The 21,510-nt window shown below is 43.1% G+C and overlaps 4 protein-coding genes and 4 non-coding genes across 10 annotated transcripts; 2 read left to right on the forward strand and 6 right to left on the reverse strand.

The window, feature by feature from the left end:
• Positions 1 to 669: 669 nt before the first annotated feature.
• Positions 670 to 6,082, forward strand: crnkl1 (crooked neck pre-mRNA splicing factor 1). Of its 2 annotated transcripts, XM_076155032.1 has the most exons (15): positions 670 to 870; positions 1,737 to 1,889; positions 2,075 to 2,166; positions 2,269 to 2,427; positions 2,537 to 2,703; positions 2,930 to 3,108; positions 3,294 to 3,464; positions 3,566 to 3,757; positions 3,903 to 3,962; positions 4,086 to 4,166; positions 4,316 to 4,555; positions 4,770 to 4,871; positions 4,968 to 5,216; positions 5,342 to 5,747; positions 5,802 to 6,082. In XM_076155032.1, the coding sequence occupies exons 1-15, from the start codon at positions 823 to 825 to the stop codon at positions 5,891 to 5,893; spliced, it is 2,391 nt and encodes a 796-aa protein (XP_076011147.1). In that variant the 5' UTR covers positions 670 to 822; the 3' UTR covers positions 5,894 to 6,082. The 2 variants fall into 2 exon arrangements, with proteins under 2 accessions (XP_076011147.1, XP_076011146.1); XM_076155031.1 differs by having other exon boundaries at positions 5,342 to 6,082.
• On the reverse strand, positions 6,021 to 9,211 carry naa20 (N-alpha-acetyltransferase 20, NatB catalytic subunit). Of its 2 annotated transcripts, none has more exons than XM_076155034.1 (6): positions 9,091 to 9,211; positions 8,463 to 8,487; positions 7,763 to 7,853; positions 7,136 to 7,271; positions 6,702 to 6,847; positions 6,021 to 6,438 (listed from the first exon to the last, which is right to left on the reverse strand). In XM_076155034.1, exons 1-6 carry the CDS (start codon positions 9,141 to 9,143, stop codon positions 6,353 to 6,355), a joined length of 537 nt encoding a protein of 178 aa, XP_076011149.1. In that variant the 5' UTR covers positions 9,144 to 9,211; the 3' UTR covers positions 6,021 to 6,352. The 2 variants fall into 2 exon arrangements, with proteins under 2 accessions (XP_076011149.1, XP_076011148.1); XM_076155033.1 differs by having other exon boundaries at positions 7,136 to 7,313.
• Positions 9,212 to 10,239: 1,028 nt separating this feature from the next.
• rps7 (ribosomal protein S7) lies at positions 10,240 to 15,409 on the reverse strand. The gene is made up of 7 exons (XM_076155023.1): positions 15,337 to 15,409; positions 14,599 to 14,684; positions 13,969 to 14,040; positions 13,223 to 13,366; positions 12,108 to 12,172; positions 10,963 to 11,113; positions 10,240 to 10,352 (listed from the first exon to the last, which is right to left on the reverse strand). The coding sequence occupies exons 2-7, from the start codon at positions 14,671 to 14,673 to the stop codon at positions 10,275 to 10,277; spliced, it is 585 nt and encodes a 194-aa protein (XP_076011138.1). The 5' UTR covers positions 14,674 to 14,684; positions 15,337 to 15,409; the 3' UTR covers positions 10,240 to 10,274.
• On the reverse strand, positions 10,550 to 10,769 carry LOC143004234 (small nucleolar RNA SNORA73 family). The gene has a single exon (XR_012963952.1). It is a non-coding gene; the product is annotated as a small nucleolar RNA SNORA73 family (small nucleolar RNA).
• On the reverse strand, positions 11,692 to 11,911 carry LOC143004233 (small nucleolar RNA SNORA73 family). The gene has a single exon (XR_012963951.1). It is a non-coding gene; the product is annotated as a small nucleolar RNA SNORA73 family (small nucleolar RNA).
• On the reverse strand, positions 12,724 to 12,943 carry LOC143004232 (small nucleolar RNA SNORA73 family). The gene has a single exon (XR_012963950.1). It is a non-coding gene; the product is annotated as a small nucleolar RNA SNORA73 family (small nucleolar RNA).
• LOC143004235 (small nucleolar RNA SNORA73 family) lies at positions 13,545 to 13,764 on the reverse strand. The gene has a single exon (XR_012963953.1). It is a non-coding gene; the product is annotated as a small nucleolar RNA SNORA73 family (small nucleolar RNA).
• A 985-nt stretch (positions 15,410 to 16,394) lies between the features above and the next one.
• rnaseh1 (ribonuclease H1) lies at positions 16,395 to 19,092 on the forward strand. Its single transcript, XM_076155006.1, has 8 exons — positions 16,395 to 16,774; positions 17,012 to 17,136; positions 17,340 to 17,531; positions 17,691 to 17,790; positions 17,944 to 17,998; positions 18,341 to 18,425; positions 18,532 to 18,656; positions 18,742 to 19,092. The coding sequence occupies exons 1-8, from the start codon at positions 16,647 to 16,649 to the stop codon at positions 18,832 to 18,834; spliced, it is 903 nt and encodes a 300-aa protein (XP_076011121.1). The 5' UTR covers positions 16,395 to 16,646; the 3' UTR covers positions 18,835 to 19,092.
• The last annotated feature ends 2,418 nt before the right edge of the window (positions 19,093 to 21,510 follow it).

Here is a 21,510-nt window from a genome sequence, read left to right on the forward strand (position 1 = left end):
CTCTTCTCTGAACAAGATGGACGTATTACAGACAACAACATGTGTTCAGTTGTGTTTTAGTTGGGACACAGTTCTGGAAGACAAGGCTGCACTGCCTGCGAAGTTCCTTACATTATCGACATCCTCTGGAATACCTGACCATAAAATGACAATGCCAAAGAAGAAGCAACCGCCACTGTCGGTTAGAGGCTGCGATGCAAATCACAAGAGATTGGTTCTCAAGTCTGGTAGGAATGTGTTAATGTTAATGCTACTTCATTCAAACATGACCTAACATGGCTATGGATTGTCCCTAATTTAATTCATATGTGATTTTAAAGGGTACGGCTGAGGTGGAGTGGGTGATGTTGAGGGAAGAAAACTTTGATAGCGTGTGGCTGTTTGTGGTTTATTTGATGTAACGAAATAGAAAAGTTGGGAAAACAGCGGAGAGTTATCCACTGTGGAAGTATAACCCAGTAGGAGGCGTTAAAAGGATATAACATAGACTCTTACCGCTTAGCAATCTTCTTTTAACAATGTTCCCTTTCCAAAAGTATATTAAATGGCGTTAAAGTGTAACATGTATGGTGTTTAATCGTTTGTTCGCTAGCTAATATAAGAAGAAACGACCGCGCATCATGGTAACCACGGCAACAGAACGCTTTGGGGGTGAAGGGTCATATTCAAAGCATGCTGGGTAGTGTCATGGCGGCCCGCGCTGTGCAGTTCCTGTGACGAAACCGTCCCATACATTTTATACGTTTTTGTTTCCCCCCATTTTTGTTACAAGAGTTTTAAAGTAATTTCAGCCGCGTACATATTACTAAATCTGCCGGTAAGATGGCGTCCACCGCGGCAGGTAAACAGAGGATACCCAAAGTGGCGAAGGTAAGAAAACAAAAACAGGCCATGAGTTAGCGCTCCGTGGCTAAGCTAACGTTCACGGATGGCGCTAAATTCATCACGGAAACTAGTTCTCTTTGTATCGGAACAAACATTTAAATATTTAATATACACTCAATGATATTTCAAACCAAATAAACTGCACATTTGTTTGAAATTAACTCCAATAAGAAGTCAAGAAGTTGGCGTTGACGTCGAACGTAGAATAGCCAAAGTTAGGCTTCGAACTGATATGACTTGATTTTTGTTTGTGTCATTTTATTTTACTATCACTTTGTCGCTTTGTTGTTCTAAATTGGCATCTTAATTTCTGTACAGTTTCTCTGTATATTTTTGGGATTTAAATATTTTTTTCAAAATTATTATGATGGGTTACTGTTGCGCTCATGTTTGTTTAACTGTAATTTAGTTTGTCACGCACACAATAAAGTACAAATTATCTTTCCTGATTTACCCATTATGTCACCACACAACCAATATTTGAAACAGTTAGTTCCTTAGTTGCTGGCAGGAAAAAGCTTGATTCAAAACGTCTTACACACCTTTTAATGTTTGCAACTGTATATTAAGAAGTGCGGTTGTTTGTCTGACACACCTGGTTATTGATAGGTATAAAGACGAAAACTGGACATGTTTAGCTGTCTTTAAAGGATCCAAATAGTTTGTATATCGAATGTAGTGCTCGTCTGCAAATTTGTTGTTTTCTTAGTCAAAGATCGAGTCACACTGTCACAAATAAAGGTTATTGGTTACCTGTCAACGTAATTATGGGATAGTAAGAAACCTTAATGTTGTGTGCTGATGTAAACCTGGCTCTGCGTTGTGTTAAATGACTTTGTTTTGTGTCTTAGGTGAAGAACAAAGCTCCTGCAGAGGTTCAGATCACTGCTGAGCAGCTGCTCAGGGAGGCCAAAGAGCGAGAACTCGAACTTCTGCCACCTCCGCCGAAACAGAAGATCACAGATGAGGAAGAGTTGAATGACTACAAGCTGAAGAAGAGGAAGGCAAGTGCATACAGTTGTTTTTGTTTTTACACATCAGTATCGGCCACTTACTCCAGTTTGGCTTTTAAATGTGCAGTCTAAACAGTTTTACATGGAGATTTAGGACGATATTTGGACTGTATTTGCGTGATAAGCGTTTTGGTTATTACAAATGTTGTATTGATTGAATAAAACTGTGTCTGCAGGGGTTTGAAGACAATATCAGAAAGAACCGCACTGTCATCAGTAACTGGATTAAGTACGCACAATGGGAGGAAAGCCTGAAGGAGGTCCAGAGGTAAGACCATAGTTATCCATGGATCAAAATGTTGTTGTTTTTTGCTGCATGTTGATTTCTGCTGTACGGTTTTCCCTCAATTCCCCTTTCCTCTCTCTTCAGGGCTCGCTCCATTTACGAGCGAGCACTGGACGTGGATCACCGGAACATAGCTCTGTGGCTGAAGTATGCCGAGATGGAGATGAAGAACCGACAGGTGAACCACGCCCGCAACATCTGGGACCGAGCCATCACCATCCTGCCACGCGTCAACCAGTTCTGGTACGACTGACATTTAGATTTGATTTAGCTTCCATACGCAACAGTTTTAAGAGTTTTTCTTTGTTGTAGGGATGTTTAAGTTGAACATGGAATCGTTTCTCCCGAACAGGTACAAGTACACCTACATGGAGGAAATGCTGGGGAACGTGGCCGGCTGCAGGCAGGCGTTTGAGCGCTGGATGGAGTGGGAGCCGGAGGAACAGGCCTGGCACTCCTACATCAACTTTGAGCTCCGCTACAAGGAAGTGGACAAATCACGCACCATATATGAGCGATATATCCTTTTCTTAATGATTTTATGTTCTCCTTTGATGGAGAGGAGCAATACGTGCAACTACACAAGATCTGATGGGATTTTGTTCATACTTCACATGTGTTTTTGTCTCATGAAAGCAGTCTCATTTCTACAGATATAAGTATATTGCAGTAGTATTTGTCTAGCACCTGGCGCTGGTACATCTGCATAGTAATCATTGGTCACTTCTTCTTAACTCCGCCGCACTCGTCATCGTTCACCCCGAGGTGAAGAACTGGATCAAGTACGCTCGTTTTGAGGAGAAGCACGGCTACATCGCCCACGGCAGGAAAGTCTACGAGAGAGCGGTGGAGTTCTTTGGGGAGGAGTACGTGGAGGAGAACCTCTTTGTGGCCTTTGCCAAGTTTGAGGAGATACAGAAAGAGGTTTGTTCTGCCCAATAACACAAACAAATTGAGTGTTAAGCATATACAGTCTGCGCTCTACTTAAGAATGTAATATTTGGCACACACACCTACATTTTCCCATCGTGTGTGGTTTTTGTAGCACAAGTGTCTTACCGAAAAGTCAAGTTTACTGACAGCGCTCTTTTCCCTTGCTACTTTCTCAGTTTGAACGCGTGCGAGTCATCTATAAGTACGCACTGGACAGAATCCCTAAACATCAGGCACAGGAGCTCTTTAAGAACTACACAGTGTTCGAGAAGAGGTTCGGCGACAGGAGAGGAATTGAGGATGTGATCGTCAGCAAGAGGAGGTTTCAGTACGAGGAGGAAGTCAAGGTACGAGAAAGCCAGCGTGTTTTTTCAAAATCAGAATTTGTATTTAGATAAAAAAGTAAAAAGTAAAAAAATAAATTCTATTTTCCTCTGCTTGTTGGTAGGCAAACCCTCACAACTACGACGCGTGGTTCGATTACCTGCGGCTCGTGGAGAGCGACGCCGACCCTGACACGGTGCGGGAGGTGTACGAGAGAGCCATCGCCAACGTCCCACCCATCCAGGAGAAGAGACACTGGAGACGATACATCTACCTGTGGATCAACTACGCTCTGTATGAAGAGCTGGAAGTCAAGGTTGGTTGACTTGATGTTGCTCAGGTTTCCTTTCAGGGGGATCTTGTGCTATGTTGTCAGTGTCTTCCGCATTTTAAACTTCTAGTGTTTGTACTTGATTCAAGAAATTATCGTAATTTTAACGCCTTTATTCTGTTATTGGCAGGATCCTGATAAAACACGGCAGGTGTATCAGGCTTGTCTGGAACTAATTCCTCACAAAAAGGTAGGTTTGGTGTATACGTTTGTTTCCTAGCCTATTCCTTTACATTTCTATTAACTTCACCCTGTTAAAACAAGTCATTTTGTTGGTGTCGGCTAACTAACGATCCGTCTCGTTTCTCTCCAGTTCACATTCGCTAAGATATGGCTGCTCTGCGCTGAGTTTGAAATCCGGCAGAAGAACCTGCAGGGAGCCAGAAGGGTCATGGTAAGAAGAGCTCCCAATAACCTTTTATAATGGCACTTTTAAAGGTTTAAGGGTTACTTTTGTGCAGCTGAGTTTTTACTGCATCTTTACAGCCATTACAATTTAGCAAATTAGACCAGACGATTCTCTGATTCCAACTCTTTTCCCAGGGCTCTGCCATCGGTAAATGCCCAAAGAACAAACTGTTGAAGGGTTACATCGAGCTGGAGCTGCAGCTCCGTGAGTTTGACCGATGCAGGAAGCTGTACGAGAAGTACCTGGAGTTCAGTCCCGAAAACTGCACCACGTGGATCAAGTTTGCCGAGCTGGAGACGATCCTGGGAGACGTGGAGAGGGCCCGCGCCATCTTCGAACTCGCCATCGGACAGCCACGTCTGGATATGCCAGAGGTACCGCTTGCCACCTGCAGAAAGATAAAAATCTAAAACATGTCTAAGGGTTTCCTGCTCGTGCTTTCTCCTGCCAGATTGTAGGACTTGTCAGAAGATAACCACTTTACGATACTCATGTATAATTGATGTTGTAAACTTCATTAAGGCTGAATGTTATTGAGACTTTTCAAAGCATCGACAATAGCAGTAGGTATCTTTGTTCTCCCTGTAGGTGCTGTGGAAGTCCTATATTGACTTTGAGATTGAGCAGGAAGAGTTTGGCAACACCAGAAACCTGTACAAACGACTGCTACAGCGCACACAGCACGTCAAGGTGAGACCTGCACTGCAGCTTTCTGTGCTTATTACAAAGGAATTTCAGCTTCTGTCTGACACCAGCTGACCTGTTGTCTTCGTTCTTCTCCCGCAGGTCTGGATCAGCTACGCCAAGTTTGAGCTGTCGATCGACGCCGCCGACAGGTTGCAAAAGTGCCGCCAGATATACGAGGAGGCCAACAAGAGCATGAGGAGCTGCGAGGAGAAGGAGGAGAGGCTGATGCTTCTGGATTCCTGGAGGGAATTTGAGAAGGAGTTTGGCACCGACGACCCCAGAGAGAGAGTGAGGAAACTGCTGCCGGAGAAGGTGAAGAAGAGGAGGAAGCTGACAGCCGAGGACGGGGTAAGAAGCAGGGATCAACGGGGAGCCACAGTGTGTGTGGTTACAAATATAAATAAAATAAATGTGCTGTATGTATACATATACACATGTTCTATATTCATCTGTTCTTTGTCTGCCCCTCTCAGTCAGACGCAGGATGGGAGGAATACTACGACTACATCTTCCCAGAGGACGCCGCCAACCAGCCTAACCTCAAGCTGCTGGCCATGGCCAAGATGTGGAAGAGGCAGCAGGTGGTGGACACAGATGAAACCGAGACGGATCCAGAAAAAGATCCTTCGGCTGGGGAGACGACCGTGTCCTCTGACAAGCCCACAGCTCTACCCGAGGAGCTGCCAGAAGAACCAGCTGACCAAGAGACCGTTTGTGAAAATAATGGAGTGCAGGAGAAGACACACGACGGCCGAGACAACGATGATGATGATAGCAGCAGCACCAGCAGCAGCAGCAGTAGCAGCACCAGCAGTGAGAGTGACAGTGATGATGATGAAAAGAAGAGTGGAGATGAAAAGACGAGTGAAGAGAAGAAGAGTGAAGAGAAGGAGACTGAAGAGAAGGAGACTGAAGAGAAGAGCAAGAGTGAAGATGAAAAGACGAACAAGAGTGAAGATGAAAAGACGAACAAGAGTGAGGATGAAAAGAACAACAGGAGTGAGGATGATAAGGAGGAAGATTAAGTTCACGTCATGGTGTGTGGTTGTGTTACCCTCTCAGGGACATTTGGTATTACTCACTATGAAAGTTCAGTCTTGGATTTCAATGGTTCCTTTTTTTTCTCCCATGTTTTATAACAAAACAACAAAATCAGCCTGTGAGTCTTTATTGTTTGTCCTTTTGTATCTGTGCAATTATAAATACATCACAAATCCAAACTCACTTGCTCTGCTGTTTTGTTATGCAAATATTCAATCGGAAATTCACAAGAAAGTTGTCATTGTGGTAATTTCTTCTTCTTTTTTTTTACTTTGTGGCTCCCAGACTGAAGCGTTTAGAATATTGAAGCTGCTTCTCTGACCCTACTATCTTCTGAAACTGTTCTATGTACACCATAACTTTACGTCCCTGTGCAGGTAATTACATATATTTCACATTTGGTTTTGTTGTGCGTGCGAGTGTCGGAGAGCCACAGTCTATTGTTATTCGATGTCCTCTGGTCTGACAGGATGTGGCAATGGGATGATTGACTTCTTCTCCGTGTCTCTGGACAAAGCTTTCCTCATGTCTGCAGGGAGGGAGAAGGATACGTTTGCTTTATTACATCATTCTTTTCATCTCAGCTTCCTGGCTCTGTCTTAAATATGTTAATGTATTTTTGACATAACCAGTATTCAAACTATAGGTACAGCAGGGTTATAAGTTATGGCATTTCTCATTTCTGTTTGACCAAAATGCATCAATACAAGAGACAAATGTTTGACCCAAGAGATTCAATGCACATCAAATCAAAGGCATCACTATTGAGTACTAATCTCTGAGCTGGTTTACCGTATGCGTCTTCATCTGGTTCCCCGTTGCTGGCCGAGTAGTACTCTATCACGGTCCTGTAGACGCTGTAGCCCAGCCGCTTGTACATGTTCACTGCCACTTGGTTGGAAACTCGCACAAATAGATCAACAAAGAAACCGCCCTTCCTACAGGATAAGAGACAAACAGCTGAATTCTGAATTGTTGCCAAAACCTCCACACAATGTTACCCAGAAAATGTGATTAAGTGAATTTTACTTTATGAAAAGGACCCTGTAATACAACATAAGTAGTCCCAATGTTTAACTGATGCATAGAAGTGTCATCAAGTATTTTTCAGTTAAAATGAATTCAAACTGACTCATTATTAGGCATTTAATAGCAGGGCCTGATTTGAATGTACAGCAGCATCAGCCGTGTCTGCAGAGTATTCTAAGTGTAATGCCGGTACGAACCTCTCCGAGATTTCCTCCAGCATCTCCATGAGTTTGGCAGCCAGGCCGAGCCGTCTGAACTCCGGAGCGACGGACAGAGCGGTGACGTGGCCGTGCCACTCCTCCCGAGCCACGGAGCCCTCCGCCTTCCCCATGACTGTAAGCAAGGGACCAGTCAGACATGTGACAGTATCTGCAACTGACAACTCATCACAATGTTAGAAAGCATTTAATTAATCACTTTTCCAAAATTAACATTTCCAAAATCACGTCACTGGTCAAAGGTTACTTCCTGAAAGAAACTAAAACCACCCCTGCATGTTTGAGAGTTGAATGGACTTAGACCAAGAAAATGAGTAAATCGACAAATAAAGGGTTTTGACATCATCCAAAGCTAGAGTGTAAAATTTCAAAAACACATTTTGCAGAGGTTGTTGAATTCGTCATTGCATGCACGTGATGTAATGCAATAATAAAATCCTCCTACTGATGGAATACCACGAGAGGAAACGCTACCTCAACTGTCAATCATGTCTCAAGATGTCAGGTGGGTGGAGTTGTGGAGCGCTGAGATTGCTGCTGTAAATCACAATACTTCAAAAGAAAGTCCAGTGACATCTCTGAATATGAAACATCAGGAAAACTCACTGTAGCCCATCAGTTCACCACCAGGAGCTTCAGCTACTATGAAGTACTCTGGCCAGTGTGCGAGGTACTGCAGATAAAATGGGATCCCATACTGGTGCACAAAGGGTTAAAGAAAGAACGCTTATTTGAATATATACACTAATGACAGAACAAGACAATAAAAGGAAAAGGAAATTTAGAAGTAACTGCTTGAATAATTTCCTAAAACTCTCCTAATTGGCCCATTTTAAATGATTGAAAACCAATTTGAGGTATGTTAGTCTAAGAGTTTTTCTAGGTTCATAAAGTATTCAGTCAGTCAGTCATTAATCCATTCACTGACCATACCTGCTTATCCTGTTCCACTGAGTTTTTACTTACACAACAGGACTTCATGCTGAATTCTGGTATTTTTCCTTTATTTTTCTCCATTTATTTTCTTACTTTCTATTAGTTAGTGGTTTATTCTCGATACCCGTTTTAAATATGTAGGTAAATTCCAGCTACTGTACACGGAAAAGCAGTATTTTGACAGGACTAGACTTAAATGTACTGACTGTAGTGTAATGCTGCCATCTTGTGGTCGAATTCCACACTACACCAAAAACATGTCCTCTCTAGGTTCACACCCTACAAAATAAAAGCATGGTGTAAGCGGTACAGAAAGTTAGGTTTTTACAGGTTCTCATCAGATTAACTAGGAGGCATTAATTAAGGATACAGTTTCCGTCAAAGGGTCCAGGTTGCTGTAAAACAAAGAGAGTCTTACATTATTTATCTTTTCATGTCGAATTTATAACGATTTCTCTTTCTGTAGCATGGAGGAACCAACAAACCGAACTCCATTGAAAATATCACAATTTAATGTTGCCTTGTGTATCAACAACAGATAGAGGGTAACGACACATTTTAGACATTTAACTGGGCTCTTTCTGTTCTTTCCGCGTATCCGTAACAGAATATAACCTGATTGTTCGCAATAAATATGACGAATAAACTATTTTACACTCCTCAATATCACCCACCACAGAACAGTCACTCGTGTGCGACTGACCAATTAAGTTTTAACAACATAATATTCATCGTTTACCAAAAACAACAAAGATAAACATAATTTCCCACGAGACGAAAGCAATTTCTAAAATGTGTTCCGAATGCAAAGAGGACATTAAATAGTCAGATTTGTAGGTGGAGTTCGGCATGTAGCAGAGAATGGGCCGCGGTGTATTAGCCTGCTAACGGTGCTGTGCCTGCAAAACCAGGAAGTGTAAACACGTTTCCCACACAATCACTCAAGATTTGCGCATTAAATAATAACACAACAATAACACACGGACGCTTTCACTTACATGTTGTTGAATTTGAACAAATCGTCGCACGTGAACGGCCGTAATGTTGTCATCTTGGCTTTACTGCACTGACTGTTTGACCTCACACGAGAGCAGGAAATCGTTTGGAAAACAGGATGGCGCCCCCTGGTGAAAGGGAGGAATAACACAACAAAGGCAGGATTTGACCATCATAGGCGGACATCATATCACTACATTATGTCAGTGAAGATTCTTTACGAAATTGTATCCATCATCTGATTATCCCCCGTGTCTAAATGGTTTGTTTGAATTGGATAGGGGAGGTTGTTGTACCGTTTGAGATAGTCTCCTCTGTGTTCTCAAAAGTAGTTTTGAGGGGAAATGAGGGAAAACAATAGTTTTGCTTCCGAATTGATCATGCAAAGGCCAGAACCCAGAGCCAATTTTTTTAGCACCCACATAGAAGTTAAGCGTCAGTATAGCAGCTATCAACAAACTTTGCTTCGCCCCCAGGTCCTTCTCATTACTTTCATGCTTTTGCCTCCCTCACCTCTTGGAGGAACCTGTAGATAGAGCTGGTCCTGAGCCAACAGGCTGAGGAAGATAGATGCCAACTTGTTAATTCTCCTGACCTCTGATGACGGTTACCACCAAGGCCTTACATGGTTCTTTGAAAACATACTCCAATGTGATCTCAAAGCAGGGTTCATAGTCATCCCACAGGGCGATGTAAAAAAAATTCCAGCTTGCATTGTTCTCAAAGTAGCGTGGCAACATGTAACCCAAGCCCAATTTCACACTACTAGTTTGCATGCGTTTCTTGCAATTAAAACACAACTGTAAATGATATAGAAAGCACCCAATGCACATGTCACCCAAACAATGCTTCTGCCAACTTTGGGGGCAACTGGAGGACTGAATGGTGCTCATTACAACTCTGTACACTAGTGCACACGACATCTGCAATTATAATAGTATGACATGAGATTAAGACACAAGCATCCACCATACTCACCTTATTTAACCCCCGACTTTGATCTAGTCCCAATCATCCTCAAATGTTATTCTGTCCTGAGCATATCTGTCACATTTGAACTGTTTTTCTTCTTGTTTCTGTGAACTGTTGATTGTTTCCAACATCTTCAAATCTCAGGATTCTCCATTAAAAGAAGACAAACCAAACCACAATGACAGTAAACAAATTTATTTTGTCATCTGCATTTTCACAGCTGGAACTCTGGGAATTCAAACACAACGTCTTTGCCTGTGAGCTTCTTGTAGACTCCAGAGAAGGTCTCCACCTGAAACAAGGAAAATATGGAATGATTTAACACTTGAAAAATCAATGATACATTTGACTTGAATTTAAAAAATTTGACAACATCTGAAGTTTTTCAAGTCAAGACTTGACATGCATCATAATCAGAGTAAGGCATCTCAAAAAAACCTGTTAATTGAATCAAAATCTTAAAACTGGTCACAATTCCAGTTGACAAAAAAGTGTGCACTGCATGGTTTAGCTCCCCAGTAACGGCCCCAAAGGAACTCTGGGAAGATGTAGGAATATGCAGGACGCTCGTCCTCACCAGCTGAGAGCCGGGGACAGAGCTTTCTCTCCAACGTTGTGGAACGGGACTTTACGTCATAGCACAGAGCTACGCTCCCATACGCCACGAGGACAGAGCCAGGAGAGCAACCTCGCTGGATACCCACGTTGGAACATTCCATAATAAGTGGTATCAGAGTGAGGTGACACTCAGTTACCACCAAAAGCTTTCTGGAATGTTTTTCTTCAATCAAGTGCTGAATAAAGTCTAAAAACTTACTTAGAGAGTGGGTGTCTAAAATTAGAAGCGCTTAAAAGGGGAACATTTGCATGGAGAAAGGTTCACACCATTTCTTATAACTCACTTTGTGTTCAACGTTGTTCTGCTGTGCCTTGTCTAGGTGGACCTTGATGAGTCGGCTGCTGTCCAGTTTTACCCGGATCCTCTTGCCCACGATCTCGCTGGGGAACACAAGGTCCTCCAAGATGGCGTCATGGACTGCAGTCAGAGTACGGCTGGGGAAGGAGCCAAAACCAACACAGCATTAACAATGAGCCCAGGTCATGCAGGGAGGAAAGCATCCTAAGGTGCTTTGGCCAGATTACATACAGAAAGCCAAACATTTTACAAGTTTTAACATTTAACACAAAGTGAACTCTGACACTCAGATATATATACACACACACATCTCAATAAATTAGAATCTGGTAGTCTTCCCCATGATTGTGTCACCTACTGAACCAGACAGAGACAATGTAAAGGCTCAGGAAACCTCAGCAGGTGATTTAAGTTAATGAGCTGATTAGAGTGAGACACTGTGAGGCTACAGTAGTGAACTTTTGCACAATATTCTAATTTTCTGAGATACTGAATTTTGAGTTTTCATGAGCTGTAAGGCAAAATCATCAAAATGGATGGAAAACAATCGGCTTAAATGTTTAATTTAGTGTGTAATGAATTTATAGACAGTTTCACATTTTGAAATGAATTACTGAAATACGACTTTTCCACTAATTTATTGAGATGCACCTGTAAATGTATAAACATGTACATGCTAGTATGACTTTCATTTTAACTGTTCCAGACAGATAAACATTGTACACTGCATGGTTTAGCTCCCCAGTAACGGCCCCAAAGGAACTCTGGGAAGATGTAGGAATATGCAGGACGCTCGTCCTCACCAGCTGAGAGCCGGGGACAGAGCTTTCTCTCCAACGTTGTGGAACGGGACTTTACGTCATAGCACAGAGCTACGCTCCCATACGCCACGAGGACAGAGCCAGGAGAGCAACCTCGCTGGATACCCACGTTGGATCAGAAAGTTACACATAAGTCATAAAAGGCGCATGTAAAGGCTGGCAGCACTGAGAGAATATTTTCACTCAAAACATTTACTAATAGAACCCCCCTTCTACGCAATTACACAGAGTGTGTTTGTAGATGTCAGTTATCACTCAAAAGGCAACGTTAACACAACTAGAATCTGTGCATGTTTTGACCGTCACTCACCTCCTGGGACGCTTCTGCTTATTCTTTGTGCGACTTTTCCTGGTGGGTTTGGGCAGAATTCGCCTCTGAAAGGGAAAAACATTTAATGAGACTCTAAAACCAGGACATTCTGAAGTGAAGCTTGCCATTAAAAAAAAATTACATTCAAGAACAAATCTGACTGTTCCATGGTGAATGCTGCCTTATTTGTGTGCTTATGTGTGTGTGCTAAAATTTGACATGAAAAATCCTTATAATCAAAATCCTTTTATTCACAAATTAACCTTACATTAACACTGAAGCAGGAGTGTGTTCATATCAGTCAAGTGTCTTGCCCAAAACTTAAACTGGGTCTTTGAGTATGATTGAATACATTTAATTTAAACTCTAAGGTAAAAACTCTTCTGTGTCCAATAAGAGAAGCATTTCCTCAGACTCGATGTCTCAGATATGTGGGCCAGAACATCTCAATGGTCAAATCATTTCAAAAATGTCCTAATCAGATATCATACAGATCACCCAGTGAGTCTAACCCAACGTTTACTCGCTGCTTTCCCACGTCTACGAAATAAAATCAGAGCCACATGGTATTTGGAATTTCACAAACATAAATTGATATCTGGCAAACAAGTTAAAAAAGTGTACACTGCATGGTTTAGCTCCCCAGTAACGGCCCCAAAGGAACTCTGGGAAGATGTAGGAATATGCAGGACGCTCGTCCTCACCAGCTGAGAGCCGGGGACAGAGCTTTCTCTCCAACGTTGTGGAACGGGACTTTACGTCATAGCACAGAGCTACGCTCCCATACGCCACGAGGACAGAGCCAGGAGAGCAACCTCGCTGGATACCCACGTTGGATCAGTAATAAGTTACAACACAATCAACCCCATCTTTACTTTGACATTGCTACAAAATGGACGTGTTAATAAAAAATTTGATAAATCGCCATTCACTGAGGAAATCGCCTTCAATTTCAAGACACAGGCAGTCAAACGTTGATATTCAGGAACCACATGGAGACGAAACTGCTATTATCCCCTACAATGTCCATATGAGTGCGAGGAATTGGTTCTGTGTTTAATAACGAAAATCAACATCAACCCCAAAACTCAGATAAGCACCAACATCCTCCTCACCTGTGCGATGAAGACCACATGCTTGCCACTGAACTTCTTTTCCAGCTCTCTCACAAGCCGCACCTGAATCTTCTGGAAGGACTTCAGCTGAGGGACGGGAACGAAGATGATGATAGCTTTCCTGCTGCCACCAACCTCGATTTCCTGACAAAATAACAAATAGGAATTCAAAAACAACACAAACCACTCCAGAACCATCCACTTTTAAAGATTCTCATGTTAAGTTGGTTTCATCGGTATTCTTCATAACAACGACACTGCTTAACCACTTTACAAAACCTTCAAACACCTTTAAGACTGAAAAGTCAAATCCTGATGATCAAAGTGTGCACTGCATGGTTTAGCTCCCCAGTAACGGCCCCAAAGGAACTCTGGGAAGATGTAGGAATATGCAGGACGCTCGTCCTCACCAGCTGAGAGCCGGGGACAGAGCTTTCTGTCCAACGTTGTGGAACGGGACTTTACGTCATAGCACAGAGCTACGCTCCCATACGCCACGAGGACAGAGCCAGGAGAGCAACCTCGCTGGATACCCACGTTGGATCAGCAGTTTACATCAAGAATTCGATTTGTTTACTGTAACTACTGAAGTACACCAAACATTTTAAGGCAGAAATTTAAGAAATATGAATATTCCATAGCAGCAATAAAAGACAGTCAATACATGATGCAACATGAGACTCAGCAGCAATACGAGCACTGGGAGGTCCTTGAAGGTGGCAGCTACGTGATACAAAGTGTCTTACCTTTGCTGCAGTGATGTGCAGCTCTCTCAGCTGAGCCTTCAAGTCAGAGTTCATCTCCAGCTCAAGCAGAGCCTGCAGGGAGTCCAATCACATTTGTCAGCATGGCGCATCAAAATTGTGACCTTTTAGAGCATCTCGCTACATTGAAATGTACCGCAATAGTTAAAAGCAAATACAAATGAGCAAGGGGTTTGGACAACTATTCAGTGTTGGTTGACGGTTTATTATCTGTTTCACTTAATGAACAAAATTAAACATATCAGACCATTTAATATGTCTGCAGGAATTTGTAAAATTTACCTCCTAAAAAGGTTATACCCTTTAGAGAATATTGTATTAGCGACTTTGGTTTAACATCCAAAACTTATTTCAGACAGAGGCAACAGACATCTTCAACAATTTCATGTAAAATTTCACTTGTTACATGTGAAGGTTTGCCATTTCTGGAGCTTTTATGGTAGAGGATTGCTCAGACTAACATAGCCAGGAAATACCTTATATGCAACTTATTCTTCAAGTCTCAGGTGCCTTTAACTTATCCTTTACAGCAGTCTTGTGGTCAAACTCTTCACTAGATCTTTCCTCAGTGCAGGCAGCATGTTATCAAAGTGTGAGTGGTGGTCCTCTTACCTGGGAAATCCCAGACTCGAACTCGTCTGGCTTCTCGCCATTGGGCTTCACTATCTTGGCGCTGGTACTGAACATGGCCTTTGTCTCTGCAGAATAAGAGAGAGATTCGTGGGTCAAACACACAGAACCTGACAGAATAAGACTCTTTAACAGCAGCACGAGACGCGTTGTGCTAACACAAGCTAGCATAACGCCACTCATGCCGCACCAAGTAAGTCAAACGGAGACATTTCTATTTTGACGTAAAACCAAACGTTAAAGATCTCTTGTTTAAAACGTCACCAGCCCCCGCGTGCAACAAACACAAGGATAGCAAAGTTAGTGAGCCAAGAAAGCGTTCGCAAGTACATGTAGCTTAGCCGGTTGCTACTTGTCCCTTCTTTGGGTTTACCGGCAAAATTGTCTAAGTTAAACCAAGTATAATTATTGGCTTAATCTAACACCGTTTACGAAAACATAGCGATGTATGAAAACCTACAATATAGTCCTGGTGACACTGTTCTATACACTCTCAGAACACATGCACGGCCTGCTCGCGGCTCTCCGGACTCCATTCAACACAGCCACGAAAGAAAGCTCTACTTTGAGATTTTACAAAGCCATCCGCCGCACGTAACGAGATAATCTAAGGTATCAAAGGCTTTTGGTGCTTTACGATACAAAAATATGACGATTAAACAACTTAAAGGCACATTTTAGCACAAAATTGGCAGTCCAGTACAGAATGCCATGACCAACCTCTGTCAACGACGGCCAAGGAAGAGGCCGGAACATCGCGAGAGTTGCGTTAATCGAAACTGGGCGACCTGTGGTGATATCGCGAGAGGTATCGTTGGCCATAATAATCTCGCGAGATTTAAGATGCATTGTCGGTTAGTCAATATTCCTATTCCTTGAAGACGTAATTCAGGCGATTCAGTACTTCTGACGATGTCATTTCCATTTTCACTAATCTCAATTTTCCCCCCAAAGCTTTTAAATAGTTTTCCCAGGACAGGGTTTGTTACCCAAAACGTCCTCATGAGGTGACCTGGCATCAAAAGTTAATTCAGGATGTAACATATTAGAACAGTTACAAATCCTAAACATTTTGTGATTGTAGTAGAATTGACAGAACTTCCGGTCACGCTTAAGCCCACATCAACAAACGCAGATCACACACTACCTGGAGAGTTTTCTGCTCTTAACAAGGTTAGTATATTAATTCTGTCATTAAGTTGAATCTGTACAGAAGCTATTTGTTTGGCAAAAACCCGAAGGCCACAAGTAATATTTTCATCAAAAGAAGATTTTATGAACAGTTTCTTTGCATTATTACCACTAATGATGCACAGAGAACGTGTGAAAAGAGGAATAAATATTGGCGAAGAAGGAGAAAGAGGGCCAGGAATACACATGGTGTCGCTAAATGAAAAGCTCTAGTTGGGAAATATCTTCCATCTAGGTGGCAGACAGTCACTAATTTAAATTACAAGATAATGTTATAAGGACAAAGGTCTGGAAACTGTGGATTGACTTATTATCAAGTACAGATGGGAAAGAGTGTGTGGGGTATGTAGAAAAGTCAGAAACAGTGTAACATTGTTTAAATTGAATGCATTAGGTATTTGGAGGAAAAAACAAGTGGGTGTACAGACCATAATAATTAAGGTTTGTAGAGAAAGAGGAGGCGGTGCTTGGTGTTGCTTCCTCCATAGAGGTCAAGCTTTTGCTTTAGAAACACGTGTAGTTGGGTGTAGTGCGCTTTCTAGACCACAGGGGGCAGTAATGTGCTGTTAGAGAGGACATGTGCCGGAAGTAAAAACGAAGAAGATTCAGTCAGGGGCGATGCTGAGCTGCCTGTTTATGTTTATTTTCATTCAGCAGCTGTGTGCAGGTTTCATTTAAAGGTCTCATCAAGGCTGTAGAACGCTGCGACAGACGTCCCGTTATTTAGAAGGAATGTATTTGGTTTTAAACAAAATAAACTGAAACCGATCGGCTTGGAGTTTATTGTTTAAAAATACACCACAATGTCAGCCGCCTGCGGGTTGTGCGCCGACTGAGGTATGTTCATAGTGACTGGTCTCTTCGGTTTAGTACGCAGGAGACTCTGCAGCGCCGTGGACGAGATGGTGAAGGGGAAGTTTTACTACGCGGTCAGGAAAGGATTGAAGCCGGGAGTCTACAAAACCTGGTCAGTTAGAGAAAGAACACCTAAGATCACTGATAAGAAACTTGGTTATTACACTCAAACTCGTGTTTTTTTCTCATAATTTTTACACAGAAAGTCTGCGTCCAACATATTTCCTTCCTAAAACACAAACTAGTAAACGACCAATCTGAGATCTGGAAACAGGAATTCTTGTTTACATCCTCAAAAATATGATCTTTTATTTCATTGTTTGTTGGTTTTGCTCTTCTGCTGATTCAGGGACGATTGTAAGAGCCAGGTGGACAAATTTCCACTTGCAACCTACAAGAAGTTTGCGTCTGAGAAAGATGCCTGGGCCTTTGTCAGAGGAGTGGACCCGTCTCCAACTCCAGATGTAAACAGTGGTATGTTGAGGACACCTGAAAGAAACCTAGTCTGGCAACATGGTTACTGTAACATTTATTGTCAAAATCTTGTGATAAGCAATCAGACACATTTATAGTTTTAGGATTGTTGATTTAAATCTGAGAGTCATAGTTTCCACATTTCTACTGTTATTGTTTTGCTTTAAAAAACCATTGTGTTGCTCTTTGGTTTTGGCCTTCAGGAGGTCCGAGGGGGGCGTCTGCAGCCTCTCTTCTTCCCAAAAGAGGGCCAGAGCCTTTGCAGTACATCCCCATTGGTCAAAAGAGAACATACTCCAAAGTGGAGGAGAGCTCCAATCCCAAGCGTGTCAAACAGTCTGAATGCGATGGCGGTGTATCGTGTTCAGAAAGCTCAGATGGATTCACGTATATGGGTGAGTGAATCATGTGAGATCTTTCGTAACACTTCTCTCCCGGAATCTCCTCACCCCCACAAAAGTTTACACCTCCTCATCTGTCCGCAGTTGAATTAAGTTTCTTTAGTATTAAAGAAGCTCTCAGTTTTCCTCTGCGCTGTCCTCCTGTTCATCCAGGTGAAGCTGTGGTTGTTTACACTGATGGCTGCTGCTCAGGCAATGGAAAGAGCGGAGCACGAGCAGGCATTGGAGTGTACTGGGGCCACAACCACCCACTGTGAGAAAACACACACACACACACACACACACACACAAACATAGACATTATTTAGAACAAGACCATTCTGTATAGGCCTGTGAGAACTGTGGAAGGTGAAATGACGTATCTCCTTTTGTGTTCTGAGTTTGACATGATCTTATTTTCCTGCAGCAATGTTGCAGAGCCATTGGACGGACGACAAACTAACCAGAGAGCAGAGCTACAGGTGAGCGTCTTTAATCTGTGTGTGTGTGTGTGTGTGTGTGTGTGTGTGTGTGTGTGTGTGTGTGTGTGTGTGTGTGTGTGTGTGTGTGTGTGTGTGTGTGTGTGTGTGTGTGTGTGTGTGTGTGTGTGTGTGTGTGTGTGTGTGTGTGTGTGTGTGTGTGTGTGCGCGCGCGCGCGCGAGACAGTCTTTAATCAGATTCAAATCACAAAGCTGACTAGTTTTTGCATACTGACATCATTTATTCTCATTTAAACAGAACATGTGTGTGTGTGTGTGTGTGTGTGTCTGTCTGTCTGTCTGTCTGTCTGTCTGTCTGTCTGTCTGTCTGTCTGTGTACACTAGGCTGCCTGCAAAGCGCTGGAGCAAGCTAAAGAGAAGGACATCAAGAAGCTCGTTCTTTACACCGACAGCAAATTCACTATCAATGGTTAGTAGCAGGTAGAGGAAGAAGGCCGCGATGGCTGCAGGTTATTGAATCCTACAAGCCGTGTCCTTCTGAGTCCTCGTGTTTGATGATTGCTTACCTTCTGCAGGTGTGACCAAATGGGTGAAGAACTGGAAGGTAAACGGCTGGAGGCTGAAGGCTGGCGGCGAAATCATCAACAAAGACGACTTTGTGAAGCTGGACAGACTGAATCAAGAGGTGGATGTGGTCTGGGTAAATATGAGCCTGTTTCACATCACTGGATCCATTCAGCTACTTGTCAAAGTCTAAGCCATTTTTGTCCACTCTTTCCTTACAGCTCCACATTCCAGGTCACGCCGGCTACAGAGGCAACGAGGAGGCTGACAGACTGTCCAGGGAAGGAGCCGCAAAGACTCTGCAGCAGGAGTGAAAACAGGATCAGCAGTAACAGTAACAAAGATGCTGAAGGACTGTGTGCACTTTCTGTTCCCGCGACAGATCAAAGCTTCGATCCAGAGCTTAATTATGATGGAGGATTCTCTTCCCTCTCAGCAGTGTCTGACACAGCTGGACAGAAAGTCTTGCTTGTTCTGTCGAACAGAACATTCTCTTAAGTTGTGTTGTGTCTCTTATATTAAGTTGTGTAAGCAAATTTATGTTGCTGTTGTTAATAAAGTTTAAAAAGACACACTTTTGTGTTGTGGAATGCAGCATGAAGTGGATTCAGTTGTTGCTTTTGTTCTTGGAGCCTATTATATGTGTAATACCGCCCATGCACCAGCAGAAGGCGCTCCAGGACTTTACTCGAGCCCAGACAGTGACAGCACAAAGAGATGTTGCATATGTTTATTGATCTGATTTTCCTTTTCTATATCTCCACACTTCACCCCCTTTCTCCCTGTCTTCCCTCCCTTTACACATTTTCTTCCCCCCTCCTCACCTTTTATCATCCTCTTCCTCCATTCACTCCTCCTCTGTACAGACCAATACAACTTCATGTGTTCCTCTTGGGGCCACTAGAGGGATGGCATTTCTGTACAAACACATCTTGGTAGTGCAGCAACGGGAGGACGGGACATTGATGGATTAACTTGTGCCCAATACTCCACCCAGAATTAACTGATGAGATTTCAGTTGATAAGCTTGTAAACTCTTGTGGTGATGATAGAATCGTTCCTTCTTCTCTATTCCATGCAACTACCCATGGATAGTTGGAGAACATGGCCCCTCGGCCTCGCCTAGTTTGGTCTGCAAGGAATTTTGCCACCAAATCAGAGCCTGGTGTTTTATTGATTTGGGTTGCTTTGAGACACTTTATGACACTTTCCAATAGGAACCACAAGAATGAATTTAAAAATGGAAATTAGATCTACGGCAGCCGTGTTCTTAATTCTTGCCCAGGCAGATCTGTCAGTGATGATTCATTTCAGTCATACAGGAAAAATAATTAAGTTTAATTAAGAGTTTAATCCAGGGAGGAATAGTTCAAAGTGTCAGGGATGTGATCAGCAGGCTTGTGGATTCATACATATAGGGTAATGTAGCCTGGGGAGACTGAACGGTTGTGGTGGCAAATCTAGGAGCTCAACGTCGGGTTCACAAAGTTTCTCCCTTCAGACAAAGGTGTTTCATCACCTGCAGTTGCTTTAGAGGCAAGCCCCTGTCTTCCTCCCACTCCTCTCCCAGTCTTCCTCCTCCTCCTCTCTCCTTTCTCCCGCTCCCTCTCCGTCCTGCCACACGTTACTTATCATCTCCTTTCTCCTGGCAGGCTTATGTGCTTGAAATGGTGGAGAAATGCTCATCAGCTTTGGAAAACGGAGAAAAATAGAATCTAGAGACCTCGGTGCCCCCCCTCCCCTTCTTCATCCCTCTATGCCTCCTCCTTCTCCTCCCCCTCTTCTGTCCTCCCGTGGTCAGTCAATCTGTCTGTGTGGAAACAAGAGGATGGAGGCTTGGTGTTCCTCGCTCTGACCCTGACCGCTGCCTTGCGGCGAGCGTGGGGCACCGCGACTCCACCCGAGGCAGCCCAGTCTGAGAGAATGCGCCGTTCAGGGGTCAGGGGTCACTCTGCAGAAGCTTCACCTCCTCGCTGACTGAGTCTCGTTAGCACTCCTCCTCAACACGTACACACATACACACACAAGCACGCTGCTTATTCCTCAGCAGACTGCGCCCTGGCATTGGTCCGCTGCTGCCCTGCTTGAGGGAAGGAAGACCAAGCAAACTGTAAAGAAAGTTAACAAACCAGACATTAGAAACATCCTGCTCATGCTTCTGTTAGAGGTTTTATCAATTTTTAGACCGGCAGTGGCTAAAATAAACCAGAATGTTCTGCCAGAGTTCAAGAACTCTCTGACATCGCAAACCATCAGACACAGAGCGGGGGCTGTTAACTAAAGTGCTCACTGTACTGATGGGGAAGAAAGAAAACTTCATGCAGATTAAGCCTGACAGAAAATTTTGAATCCAACCCCAAGTACAAGACGTGTCCCATGTTGTCAGCATTTGAACCTAACTCTGATTCACTGATGTCAGCAAAAAGTGTTTCAACTTTGCTCTCCCAGGACATGTCTTAAGTTCCTGAGGTCATGTCGCCTCTCTTGACGGCGTGTTCTAGTCACAGAGGGCATGTTTGTCTTCCTGAGGTCATGTCCAAATCACTGAATCCACGTCCCTACGTCGCTGAGAACATGTCGGAGTCTCTACAGCTTCTTCTGCTTTGCTGAACGGCAAGTTGTAGTCACCAAGGATAGGTCCAAGTGGCTGATTTGTCGGTCTTGTATTCACTAATGTCCTAGTTATTGAGGGGACATTCTATACATTGAGGGCATGTCTGAAATACTGAGGTCATATCTTAATCTATGAGGGGATGTTCAATTTGCTTAACTCTCTGTTTTCAAAGGGAAAGTAACAGTTTTCAAAGCTGAAACAGGACTGAAACATTTATCTTGCAAATTAGAAGCAGAGAACCAAAGGCCAACTTCAGTCCTTGGAAAGAAATCAGCTTTATTTTCTCGATTTGTTAGGAGGAAAACAAAGAAAATTAAGTAAGTAAATTAGCATGAGCAACAAAAAGAGAAAGTGACACTGACAAGACACAAAATGC

The sequence above is a fragment of the Genypterus blacodes genome, unplaced genomic scaffold (genome assembly GCF_046128005.1).
Source record: "Genypterus blacodes isolate CSIRO-AG114 ecotype Tasmania unplaced genomic scaffold, CSIRO-AGI_Gbla_v1 ptg000064l_1, whole genome shotgun sequence".
Lineage (NCBI taxonomy): Eukaryota > Metazoa > Chordata > Actinopteri > Ophidiiformes > Ophidiidae > Genypterus > Genypterus blacodes.

Excerpts from the sequence above, each read along its gene's own strand:
- crnkl1 (XM_076155031.1), top strand. The coding sequence starts at position 823 with ATGGCGTCCACCGCGGCAGGTAAACAGAGGATACCCAAAGTGGCGAAG. Across the intron at positions 2,704-2,929 it reads ACGCACCATATATGAGCGAT|TCGTCATCGTTCACCCCGAG; the intron begins ATATCCTTTTCT and ends ACTCCGCCGCAC. Across the intron at positions 3,109-3,293 it reads TTGAGGAGATACAGAAAGAG|TTTGAACGCGTGCGAGTCAT; the intron begins GTTTGTTCTGCC and ends CTACTTTCTCAG.
- naa20 (XM_076155033.1), bottom strand. The coding sequence starts at position 9,143 with ATGACAACATTACGGCCGTTCACGTGCGACGATTTGTTCAAATTCAAC. Across the intron at positions 8,488-9,090 it reads TTGTTCAAATTCAACAACAT|CAACCTGGACCCTTTGACGG; the intron begins GTAAGTGAAAGC and ends TTTGTTTTACAG. Across the intron at positions 7,314-7,762 it reads TGGTGAACTGATGGGCTACA|TTGCAGATACTGTCACATGT; the intron begins GTGAGTTTTCCT and ends ATGAGTTGTCAG.
- rps7 (XM_076155023.1), bottom strand. The coding sequence starts at position 14,673 with ATGTTCAGTACCAGCGCCAAGATAGTGAAGCCCAATGGCGAGAAGCCA. Across the intron at positions 13,367-13,968 it reads TGCACATCACTGCAGCAAAG|GAAATCGAGGTTGGTGGCAG; the intron begins GTAAGACACTTT and ends TTATTTTGTCAG. Across the intron at positions 11,114-12,107 it reads AAGCAGAAGCGTCCCAGGAG|CCGTACTCTGACTGCAGTCC; the intron begins GTGAGTGACGGT and ends CTCCTTCCCCAG.
- rnaseh1 (XM_076155006.1), top strand. The coding sequence starts at position 16,647 with ATGTTCATAGTGACTGGTCTCTTCGGTTTAGTACGCAGGAGACTCTGC. Across the intron at positions 16,775-17,011 it reads CCGGGAGTCTACAAAACCTG|GGACGATTGTAAGAGCCAGG; the intron begins GTCAGTTAGAGA and ends CTGCTGATTCAG. Across the intron at positions 18,426-18,531 it reads CAGCAAATTCACTATCAATG|GTGTGACCAAATGGGTGAAG; the intron begins GTTAGTAGCAGG and ends TACCTTCTGCAG.